Genomic DNA, 12653 nt, shown 5'->3' on the forward strand with positions numbered 1-12653 from the left:
GCTTCACACAACAAATCAACCTACTTGTAAAGGCTCCACACAACAAATCAACCTACTTGTAACAGCTTCACACAACACATCAACCTACTTGTAACAGCTTCACACAACAAATCAACCTACTTGTAACAGCTTCACACAACAAATCAACCTACTTGTAAGGGCTTCACACAACAAATCAACCTACTTGTAAAGGCTCCACACAACAAATCAACCTACTTGTAACGGCTCCACACAACAAATCAACCTACTTGTAACGGCTCCACACAACAAATCAACCTACTTGTAACGGCTCCACATTCTTGCTGACTGAATCACCTAGGAGCTGCAGGTCGCCTTTCTTGAAGGTGGTTACCTCCCCTTCTTCATACGCCGTGTTGAACCTGCCCGCGCGCCCCGCTATCTGCAGCGTCTGGGAAGTGCTTATCACCTTCATCTCCATCTCGCCCTCCTCGTTCATGTGCGGCTTTATCATGGTGTAGAAGATGATGCGCTTGATGGCGCTGAAGGAAAAACAGATGATGATGGATACAATACTGTAAATCGTGAAATTAATGCGTCTCCAAAAGAATGCGACCGCTGGCCCCTAGTCAATAATGCGACTCAATATGAATGCAACACCCCCCTCCTCTCAAGCATCAGTGGATTTATATCTAAAGAAAATTTCCTCGCCCTCATCCAACCTTACATTAATCCAATCACACACCAAGTAGCACTGCTCATTAACACTGATTAGAATACTTCCGCTAAAACAATACATGTGCGCTGGCTCGTGTCCGCCTTTGACGCAGTCGCAAAGAACAAAGACACCGTATTGCGTGGGTGGACTTGCAGGTGTGATCAGTGATGACCTAAGTGTGTAGAACTCTTGTGTTGACCCCAGCAGTGACAATTCACAGGGTGTAATTAGTGTTTGAATGGCATTGTATATATACTTGTTACACGTGCTGTTCAATAAACAGTGATGTGGAATACATAGTTGTTTGTTTTCAGTGTATGTCTGAGTTGGTATTTCTGCTATCCAAAATGTCTTATTGTTGATATAAATGCGTTGTTTAATAATGCGAGCAAAGACCCCTCGCATTTTTCGCATTTAATTCACGCTCGCATTAATTTCAAGATTTACAGTAGTACATAGACAAAACCCACAAAGGTCCGGGATAGAATACATCTTCAGCAACCCATGTTTTCCGTAAAAGGTGACTATATGCTTGTCGTAGGAGGCGACTAACGGGATCGGGTGGTCAGGCTCGCTGACTTGATTGATGCATGTCATCGTATCCCAATTGCATATATCAATACTCATGATGCCAATCACTGGATTGTGTAGACTCGATTTTTTACAGGATGCTGTCATATAGCTGGAATATTACTGAGTGTGGTGTTAAACAACAAACAAACAACACAGACACACAGATGATAGATACATTGGTCCATACAGAGTGACGCAACCTTCAACTTCCATATGGAAACATATTCATCACAAAAATAGATAATAATACTTGTAAATACAAAATTACTGACACTTCATCTTATCTCTGCAACTATTATAAACAAAACAACGAGAATAAAAACACCAGATTTGTTTTTTGTCTTACATGTTGACAGATTTCAAATACTAGCTTACACCTACTACACTCGTTGATTAAAAGCCTCGAAATTTTTCCACTTTTATCAACTCGTGTTGATATATTTGATATCAAAAGACACTCGGGTGAGATTCTCTATCTATTATCCAAAACTGGTCTCCACAGGAGATCTCGCTTGTGTGAGATCAAATGATCTCGCTTCAATGATATTGCATCCCAATGCTTTGCAGACCACTGTGACGGCATTGGTTACCATGAATGTTGGTCTATCAGAGCTCCAGATAAGCTTTTGGTGTTGTGGGTATTTTACCCATACATTTTAAAATCATTGGGTATCAGTAATTCTACCTGCGTATTCAAATTTCTGTTACCCACTAGTTTTTACACATGTGGGTATTTAAGTTAAATATTTAAAAACACTATTCATCTAGTCCCTGCAAACTGGTGTCGTGTGGGTTCGAGAGCTTTATAGGACTCAAAAATACCACGATACTTCCACAAGAAAGTGTGATGGCAAACGATCATGATGTAACTGTCATTGAGTTTGGCAAGGTTGACGGAATGCCCCTTTATAATTTCAAATTAAGTTGCTGATTTGCTAATCGAATACGCAGGGTTACTTCACAATATTTTCATGATACGCACAAGTTTTATTTTTGTAGCGTATCTGTAATGTTCGTTGCGTATTTGATACGCTTGGATTATATTTTACTGTGTATTTCTGCATTTCTGATGCGTATTTCACGCAGATACGCAGCTTATCTGGAGCTCTGGTCTATGCATAGACTCATTTGTTCAGCCAAAATATAACTCCATAATTCCATCCTGGCAGTTTACAAACCGGATGTTGATTTTGTTATGCGATTTGAATTGGACTATGCATCGAATTGTTAGTCCAGCCAAAATAGAACTCCATAATTCCATCCTGGCAGTTTACGAACCGGATGTTGATTTTGTTATGCGATTTGATTTGGACTATGCATCGAATTGTTAGTCCAGCCAAAATATAACTCCATAATTCCATCCTGGCAGTTTACGAACCGGATGTTGATTTTGTTATGCGATTTGATTTGGACTATGCATCGAATTGTTAGTCCAGCCAAAATAGAACTCCATAATTCCATCCTGGCAGTTTACGAACCGGATGTTGATTTTGTTATGCGATTTGATTTGGACTATGGCTGGAAACAAGCCAGTTGTTGACAGTAGTGGTCTGACCGCTAGCACTATCTCACCTGGAGGAAGAGCTCTATAAATCACAGCACATTCCTTATTTCGCATTTCCATGATGACACAATCAAATGACATCACTAATCTCTGCTACTGAAGCTGGTTCGCAGTACTTTTTACACTTAATACACTGCTTGTTGATGTCTACAAACTGAAACAGTTTGAGGAGTGTTGTTGGATGACAAGAGTAACGTCCCTTTACCAAATTCCCAGAATGCAACTCACAGATTGAGGCCCATCCCTATGGCATCGGTGGCAACCATTATGTTACAGGGGTCATCAGGGTCATTGAACTTCTTGGACTGCGCCAGTTTGGTTCCTGATGGTATAAAACGGTCCACAGAGTCAGCTTGAGGTTATATTTTTATACACATCAGTTTACGGAAACGGAAAGTAGACAAAAATAAAATGACTTGTCAATATTTTTATAGCCAATTTGGTTTCACAATTACAGGGGTAGTGTTGTCCAAGGAATGTGTTAGCAATAAATTTTAGAGATTTTTTGGAAGATGAGACCAATTGGATGCCTGGACCAGACAAGCCCTGCTTCACAAGGCAAATAAAAATCTAGTTTCCACCCTTGCCGAACCAGGCCGGAATTTCTGGGTTCGATCAAAGTGCCACCAGTGGCTATTACGAATTATGCATTTGCTTCGAACAAAAAGGTGGCGCCCAGTGAAGACGATCTGATCTATAATCAGGATCTATATTGCAATGAAATGGGTCTAACTTCGCGAAGAGCATCAAGTTATGTGAGCACCTTGATTAAAAACATGAAAAAAGTTTGAAAATATATCTGTTGACGCTAAGTTGACGATACACATGCTTTGCAAAACCTGCAATCATCCAAAATCTGCATGACAGTTTATGAACCGGATGTGCGATTTGATTTGGACTATGCGTTGACTCATTAGTCTGGCCAAAATATAACTCCATAATTCCAGCCTAGTTTGGCAATGGTGGAAACAAGCCAGTCGTTGACAGTAGTGGTCTGACCGCTAGCACTATCTCACCTGGAGGGAGTCCTCCATAAATCACGGCACATTCCTTATTTCGCATCTCCAGCTGTCGACTGACGTGATAGATGTCGTTCTTCTTGAAACACACTATACAATCTCCTGGTAGGACATTGTCAAAAGATTCTGAAAAAAAGAATAAATGGGATGACACATGATATTACAAACCATGTATATGAGCCTATATTTGGGCTACAAGATGCACAATGTGAGTGAGTGAGTGAGTGAGTGAGTGAGTGAGTGAGTGAGTGAGTGAGTGAGTGTGAGTGAGTGAGTGAGTGAGTGAGTGAGTGAGTGAGTGAGAGTGAGTGAGTGAGTGAGTGACAGTGAGTGAGTGAGAGTGAGGAAAGCTGAAATGATGCAAATCACTCTGGGCTGCTAACCTATAATCACAGGATTCTGGCATCATGTGATGAAGCAGTAAGCAAATGATGAAGGAGTAAGTGCATATTCTGAAACGTTGTGTTCCTCATATTAAAGAAGTTGACATCCATAAACTTTCTTCCTTATGTGCATCACTCTAAAATGCCTTTCAAAGACTTGAATGATCACTAAGTCCTGAATCTAAATCAATATATCACACATTTACAAACAACATTAGCTTAGACTTAATTTGTTTACAGATTCTGCTGATCTTAAAATGAAAATTGGAACAAAATTCATAAGTATAACCTGAAAAGCACTACTAGTATTTAATGTTTTATTTGGCTGAATTAATACCACAATTGTTCATCCATGAGGTTAAACAGGGCCGACTAAACAAGCGTAACGAACACAGCTCACGTGGCAAAGATAACAAAATCTGAAATATCTGTAATAACATATTATGTTCACCTGGTACAGAGTAATATTTGCACAAAAAATTCCAGAATCAAGAAATAGAGTCTTGCCTTAACTTGACTGCATCGGCAGAATTCTGTCATAAAGATTTAAATATAACCTGAAAATGTTTTATTTTGCTGAATAAATACCACAAAAAGAATTGTGCATCCAAGAGGTTAAACAAGGCTGACTAGCCAAACTTAACTAACACTGCTCATGTGGTGAAGGAAAAGTCTGATAGGTCTTCAATAAACTATTTCTTTCTCCAGATACGTAACAGAGTTTGCACAAAAAGTTCAGAATCAAGAAATAAAAAACTGTCAGCCTAAATTGTAAACATACCAACAGGTTTATTGGTGTAGGTGAGGGTGGTCAACCTTTTGTACTGCTTCACCTGCAAACACAAAGACACTTCAGGTAAGGTGAGACGTGGTTTGGGGGAGGGAGAATGACAAAATGACTATTTTTTTTAAATAAAAAGGTTATGAATTTGAATGTTATTTTGGGGCTGGTAATTCATTATAGGGAGGGGGGGGGGGGGGGGGGGGGGAGGGGTGGTCCTGACAAAAATGTTACATGTATTTGGGAGCAGGGGGCATGAAATTTGTTTTAAATAAAATTGTGGTCGGTCACCCAAATGGGATACAGTCCTAAGACTAATCTCAACCCCCTATAATAAATTACCAGTCCCTTCATTGTGTTATTCAATGCAGCTCCTGGACAGGGGAGAAACAGATAAGCCAGCTTGGGTAGATGATCAAGAACTTTCTGATCAGAGACAAATGTGATTTTCTCCTTAGCTGTCCTGCAAACAAAGACAGTCAATGTTAGCACTCACCACTCTCATGCCTTGCTTCTACAGTCCCAAATCCAAGTGATTTTCCTGCAGTTAGCAAAAGCAAAGAAAGCTGCTTTGTGCAAGCAAGATTCAAAACACAATAATCTGAGTTTTATCAACAGAACTTTGTAATTGGTTGGAAATATTTCTGCTTGAAACCAAAGATATATATATATATCTATATATGTCTTTGTTGAAACATATCAACCAATCAGAAGCCTTCATCTCTGACCAGCCCGAGTCTTACATCTGACTTAGGTCAGTATTGGTGAGTCTTGACCAATCAGAAGACTTCATCTATCACCAGTCTGAGTTACATTTGACACAGGTCAGTGTTGGAAAGTCATCTTCACAACAATGTCCATCTTAACTGACAGTGCCTCAAGTGTGTTCCCTGCTGAAGTGGTGAGAAACATTAACAGACTGTCCGACTTCAACCTGATCTCCTGGACTATCGAGGAAGGCACTCAAGAGGCAACTATCTCCCTGACTTTCAACAAAGACTTGTCCAGCAGTACAACTCCAACCAATGTCTGGCATGAAGCTCCTGTAGATGTGGATGCACCTCCAACACACAGAGCAGCAGTGGACCTCAGCCCTGGCAAACCACTGAGGTTGACAGTCATGCAAATAAATGATCAACCAACTGGCCAGCCAGGAAAGCCTGTGAGTGACAGAGTGACGACTGTTGAAAGTAGAAAAGAATGTACATCTTCACTGAAAGAAAATATGGATGAAGGTCAGACTGAAAAGAAGCCTACCTCCGATCCTACTCCACAACTAATCCAGTCCAATTCGGAGCAGTCACAGGTGATTATAATCAAGGATGACCCTGTCACCCCAAGGTCTCTGAAAGTTGAAATCAATGAACCTGTTTCCGCTTCAACCTGTGAAACTAAAGCACTAAGCTGTACATCAGCTAATGTGCCATCAAACAGTTTTCATCCACCAGACTCTGTCTCAAAGAAGAGTAAAAGGTTGCAAGAGGTCAAGAACAAAATGGGAGATAACTCTAAAGACAACAAAGAAAATGTTGATCCAAATTGTCAGAGAGATAAAATGACCACTCCAGTCAACAGTTCAAAGAAAACTGTATGTAATACAGCACAAAAAGACAAACTGTCGAGAGCAGACGCCAACCAAATGGGTTTGCAGAAGCAACATGAAAAAAAGAACAGTAAATCAAAGAGAAGAGACAAGACACAATCAAAGAAGCAGGCTGATGAACACAATGGACACCCTGGCAAATCATCCACATCGGATCCCAGCACAAGTGAACCAAAACAGAAAAGGCCCAAATCCCCCAACGATGGATGGATGATGGGGACCAGAAGAGATTCATCCTCCGCAGGAACAGTCAGATACTATTTGGACATGGCATACTGGAACATTGACTCTGAACCAAAGAGGATTCTTAAATATGACTGCACGTATAGTATCAAAGATGACAAATATGATGCCAGCTTCTTCACTATCAGATATTCCTGGCCAGGAGTGGCAAGGGTGAGAGAGACACTTGGAGAGCTTGTTGATCTAGATTGGCTTCAGAGGAATGCTGCCTACATGCCACGTTATACATGTCGACAGGTCACATACAGGTTCATAAAGAGAACATTTTCATGCTGCAACAGGAACGAGGTAATTCCTGAAGAAATTGGAAGAAGCCTTGCTGAACTCCTTGCATGATCTCTTGAGAATATTGTGGCCTGATGTAATAAGACTTTCTAATGTATGTTCATACTGTCAATTAATAATAGACCTTTTTTGTTAGAAACATTTTATTCAATATCTTTTTATAGAATTTCATGGTCAAAATGAAAACAAGGGGCAAATTTAACATGAAGGTTAACATTAAAAGCATTTTGTTCAAGAATTATTTTTTTTTATGAGAAAACATTTTTTTTATAATTTTGGGATTGCTTGTTCAGGGTGCAAACACATCTTTTTTTTAATCATCATGTTAGCATACAAAAGTTTATGCATGTCATCGATCCCAACAGCTTGGATCAATGCCCATGATATCAATCACTAGATTGCCTGGTCCAGACTTGATTATATACAGACTGCTGCAATATTGCTGAGTGTGTCTTTAAACAATACACAAAACAAAACACCATACATATTGTACCATGACTACGTTAAGTCCAATGTAGTGCTAATAAACATGACTACAGCATTGTCTGCTTTTGTTCTTATTACGACTGAATTGGGTTTAGTATTTATGGCATCACAGCATGCAAGGATGCAGGCCTCGATTTAAAGTGCTTGACTTCAACTGGCCCCATGTGCATTAAAACCTAGTTGCAGCAGACAAAACCAGGTTGCACCCTGGTCCCATTCATCACCACTCACCCCCCTCCGTCACCTGCAAGAAGACTTGTCCCCCTATCGATGAATGTTATGTGTGAAAATACAGCAAACCAATCAGAATGCATGTATGATTTCAAAGTCTTCAGTCAAAGAATCTCCCAGAAACAATTTTCGATTTCTCATATGTCTTGCATTCTAAAATATACCCAAGACACAGTTAAATGTATTCAATCATACTGTATAATTCCACAAGTCCCGATGTGCTTTAAATTGCATCTGAAACATATATAATAATGGGGAAATATATGTGAACCATTACATAACGAGTTGACAATTGTTTTAGGTATGCCCTTTTGCGCGAGAACGGAACCCGGTCGCAAAAACGGCCATGAGAGGGGCACGAGTCGCTATTCGGCTTGTCCCGGAATAACACGAGTTGGTCACAAATGACCCTGGTCCCATAAATTTATTAAAGTTGAAATATATATGCATAAACTACAATCTCAGATCTGTGATGACTGTTTCATGATACAACATGTAATAGGAACGTGCACAGAAGTTTGTAGTACCCACATATTGATGATGTCAAGCCCAAGAAAGCATGACAAAGTACACATAACACAGTGATTACTGATGTAGTCATTCGTCACCACTCCCCCCTCCGTAACCTGCAAGAAGACTCGTCCCCCTATGGATGAATGTTATGTGCACAAATCCGACAAACCAATCAGAATGTGCGTCTGACTTCAGGAACTTTGGTCAAAGAATCCCTCAGGAATAATGTTTTGTTTATACATATGTCTTGCATTTAAATATATGCCCTAGATACGGTTAAATGTGTTTTCAATGGCATCTGGAATATATACCATATATGGGGGAATTAATGTAAATTATTAAGCAACGGTATGACAATTCCTTTAGCTATGCCTGTTTGTGCTTAGACATAACCCAGTGGCAAAAATGGCCACGGGAGGAGCACGAGCCGCTATTAGGCATCCCGGAATAACACGAGTTGGTCATGAATCTGATGTAGTATGGTTCAAAGAGCTTACAGTTATTGAGTGGACAAGAAACATTTAGTAAGACATTTGATGTTTTGACATGCACTTGGTGCATGATTACTAGGTTGCATTTTTCATGTTACACTGGTGCCTGTTTTTATAGCTGAATCAAGCCCTGCTTTGGTGAGGTGAGGTGAAATGGGGTTTAACATCGCATCCAAGATTATTGCACTAATATAGCGACGTTCATGCACGTGTGTGTGTGGCTGCTTGTGATGCCCACTGAGATACCATGCCGCAGTTTAACATGAATACCCCACTCAGACACAGTATACTGACTCCGAGCCAACAAGTCCTTGTTTTAGCCCCATAATGCCGAGCACCAGACAGGGTAACAACAAATACCACCTTTTAACGTCTTTGGTATGACACGGTCAGGGATCGAACCCTGGACCTTCTGCTCTCTGGGCGGACGCTCTACCACTGGACCACAGAGGCGGTCCAGCCCTGCTTTGGTGAAACCCACAAGCATGGGTTGTCATTGTAAAACCTTGAAACATCAGGGTGAGGTCAGATAATCTGGGACTTGAATCTACAATCATAAGTAGTATAGACAATGGGTGCACTGGCTCACCCCACCCTGGACCAGGTCTAGCCCCTGAAACCTGAAATGTCTCAATACAAGAGATTAAAATTTATAAAAGAAACAAAAATGAGTTTGTTTTTAAATTTTAAGGGGGAAATGGTTATGTTTTTTCAGCAAACTTTTGTCAATTTTACTGCAGAATTTTTATAATTTCAACACAGAAATGGCCAGTAAATGTTATCATGGCTATGTTTCCATTAAGTGTATCATTGTGAAATTCAATTCTGTTAAAACCAACTATGCTGAAAAAAACCATTCAAAAACTACAACCTGCTCTTGCAGCTAGAAAGCCTTAACAAAGCCTACACACAAATAGAGAGAGAGCTGTCAATCAACCTGTCAATCACATCAGCTGATGGGACAAGCTTGGACAAGTGGCAACGGCCTGGACCTTGCATAAGTCAAACAAAGGCAATACTTGACCACCTTCCAAGCTGACTGACTGTCAGTGCTACTGTCAAGATATCCTATACTGTGTCAAAATTCAGTTATAACACAAATAATTTCACAGGCCACCTTTTTAACAACCTATTTATCAAATATAAAAAGAATTCAACAGTTAGAAAATTCTTGAGTAATAACATGATATAAGATGCAACTTACACATGAAAGATGTTAGCCAATGCAAACTCTGCAATTTTATCCAATCATTTGCTATGTGAAAAATATCAGCCAATCAGAAACCTTCATTTCCAACACCAAGCCTTGAGTTTGACAAGTCAGCCAGATTTGTTTTGACATCACCACAGCAATGTCTATCCTTGTTGACAAGTCCTACAATGTTCTGCCCGATGACATTGTGTGGAATATCACCAGACTGTCAAAGTTTAACCTGGTTTCCTGGAAAATTAATGAGGGAGCCAAAGAGGCCAGCATCTTGATGTCTTTTGACAAAACTGTGCTAAATGCAAAATATTCTCAAACACTGAAGAGTAGATATAAAAGTTTCAAGTCTTCAATTACTGAAACAAGTTGTTTGAAGAAATTGGAGGAGGCACCGCTGCAATTTGACCCTTACAGTCCCCTAAAGTCCCCTGTTGTGCAAATGGAAGTCAAGGACAGAAGCAAGCAGAAAGATTCCATGTATGAAGAAGTGAAAAAGGAAGGCCCACATCTCCATGCAGATATGATAAACAAGATGGCCGACAGTCAGTCTCCAGCGTCTGATACTGACCCTAATGCTGGATCCGAGTCAATGACAAAGCAAACCTCAGGCACTGAAGAAATATCAAGTGAAGAGATTACTCTCAAGCAAGAGCCTGCATCGCCATCATCTCTCAAGATTCATATCAAGAAGGAATATGACCCCAAATCATTGGACTGTATGTTAGAAGGTCTCAAGGCTGAACCTTCCCCTTCACTGGAGCAGACGCATGATCAGAAGGATTATTGTTGTGATTCTGATAAAGAAAACAATAATGAAAAGTGGCCAAGAGAAAAGGTGTCTTTCCAATTCAAGCCCAACACGGCATGCACACTGGTGAAAGGCAAGACAAATAAAACAGATCCTGTAAGTAGCAAGGGGTCTACTAAGCTGTCTTATAAACAATCACAAATCAACATCCCAAAAGACATGGATAGTCAGAAAGATGAAGTGGAATCAGCCATTCCAAGTGTTACAAAGACCACAGAAGAGACCCTGATCAAACAGATGCCCTCGTCCACTGACAACTTGACCACATCCCTGGCCAAACTGACCATGAATCCCGCTGACCACTTGACCAAAAGGGTTGTAAAAGATACAAGAGATTCAGATAAAGACATGGTTTCTAAAAAGTCGGACTCGAAACGAGACAAGGCAGCAAGGCACAAAGAAACAGTGAAATACTTTCTTGACAAAATCGAGAGGAACATCGACTACCAGCCAAAGAGAATGGAGAAGTATGACATTACATACAGCATCAAGGACAGCGACGATCACACCACCTTCTACATCAAGTACACCAAGGAAAGGAAGAACAGGGAACCAACAATAATTGAACCGGTTTCATTAAACTGGCTGTACACCAATGCTAAAATAATACCCCTTTATACATGTAGACAAGCAACATACAGAGTTCTCAAGAGAGACTTTGCTGGCTGCGATCCCAGTGACATTGTCTCCCGAGAAAAGAGAAAAGTCATCAAAGAGCTACTTGACTGACAACTTGTCTTGCTGTATATAAATTATTTATAACATGTTTCGGCGAGTATCAGTTATCATGTGATATTTGTGTAACTGAGTAAAATTATGTTGGTCAAATTCAAATACATGTATTATTGATGATAGACACAGTTACCTTTGTTGCAGTGTGCCTTTTCTCTTTGTGAGAAACAAAAATATTTTGTTTTTAAACAAAACATCGCATTTGGTAATAAATTTTGCAATGATTCATTTGTTGTTTTTTTCAGGAGAGTGTGTGAGTGAGTTGGGTTTAACGCCGCTTTGACAGCATTCCATTTATATCACGGTGTGTGAGCTTAATGTGGGAGGAAAGCCTGAAGTGATGCAGGTCTCAGACGTTTACCACTTTGGTGAAACCGACGAGTACAGGCATCGTGGTGACTAACCTAGAAACATCATTGGAGGAACCAGGATTTGAATCCACGACCATGGGTGTCTAGCGTTCCCAAAGGATGCATCTCTGCACAGTAAATTGTGTAATTTGTGTCACCAGTGCGATCTTTTTCAGAAGTATCCAAATATCGAGTAACATTTAAAAAAAGTAAGTATTATGACCTTTAAAATTTGGTGTAAATCTGTCAGTGCACATATTAAATGTTGCCAGTCCACCATAGGGTACACGTACCTCCATCTCGTCTCCCGTGGCTAACGTCATCTCCCTCACCAGGTCGATGGCCGTCCCCTCACCGCACAGGTGGATCTCGTCTGCGTTCAGTCCCAGCAGGGCCCGCGTCCACGCCCAGCCTCGGACGGGGTCCCCCATCATCTGTATCTCATCAATAACTGCCACTTCGTCTGTAAGGAGATTAGGGATGTCATCGTATACGGCGATATCGAGCGAGTGAGTTTGGTTTAACGCCGCTTTTAACAGTATTTCAGTTTTATCACGGCGTGTCAGCTTAATGTGGGAGGAAAGCCCGAAGTGATGCAGGTCTCAGATGTTTACCACTTTGGTGAAACCCACGAGCACGGGTATGGTGCTGACAAACCTAGAAACTTAATCGGGGCGAACCTGGATTCAAACCCACAATCATAGGTTT

The 12653-nt window shown here is 40.5% G+C and overlaps 1 protein-coding gene across 1 annotated transcript in view; it reads right to left on the reverse strand.

Moving 5' to 3' along the window:
- Positions 1-12653, reverse strand: part of LOC139452661 (ATP-dependent RNA helicase SUV3 homolog, mitochondrial-like) — a 29013-nt gene that overhangs the window by 8432 nt on the left and 7928 nt on the right. The window contains exons 7-11 of the mRNA XM_071234200.1: positions 12239-12408; positions 4997-5048; positions 3830-3958; positions 3042-3135; positions 281-500 (exon numbers count right to left, since the gene is read on the reverse strand). Coding sequence (XP_071090301.1) covers positions 281-500; positions 3042-3135; positions 3830-3958; positions 4997-5048; positions 12239-12408 — 665 coding nt within the window. The remainder of the gene's footprint in view (positions 1-280; positions 501-3041; positions 3136-3829; positions 3959-4996; positions 5049-12238; positions 12409-12653) is intronic.

Source organism: Haliotis cracherodii, unplaced genomic scaffold (assembly GCF_022045235.1).
Source record: "Haliotis cracherodii isolate W230 unplaced genomic scaffold, xgHalCrac1.p SCAF_9, whole genome shotgun sequence".
NCBI classification, from domain to species: Eukaryota; Metazoa; Mollusca; class Gastropoda; order Lepetellida; family Haliotidae; genus Haliotis; species Haliotis cracherodii.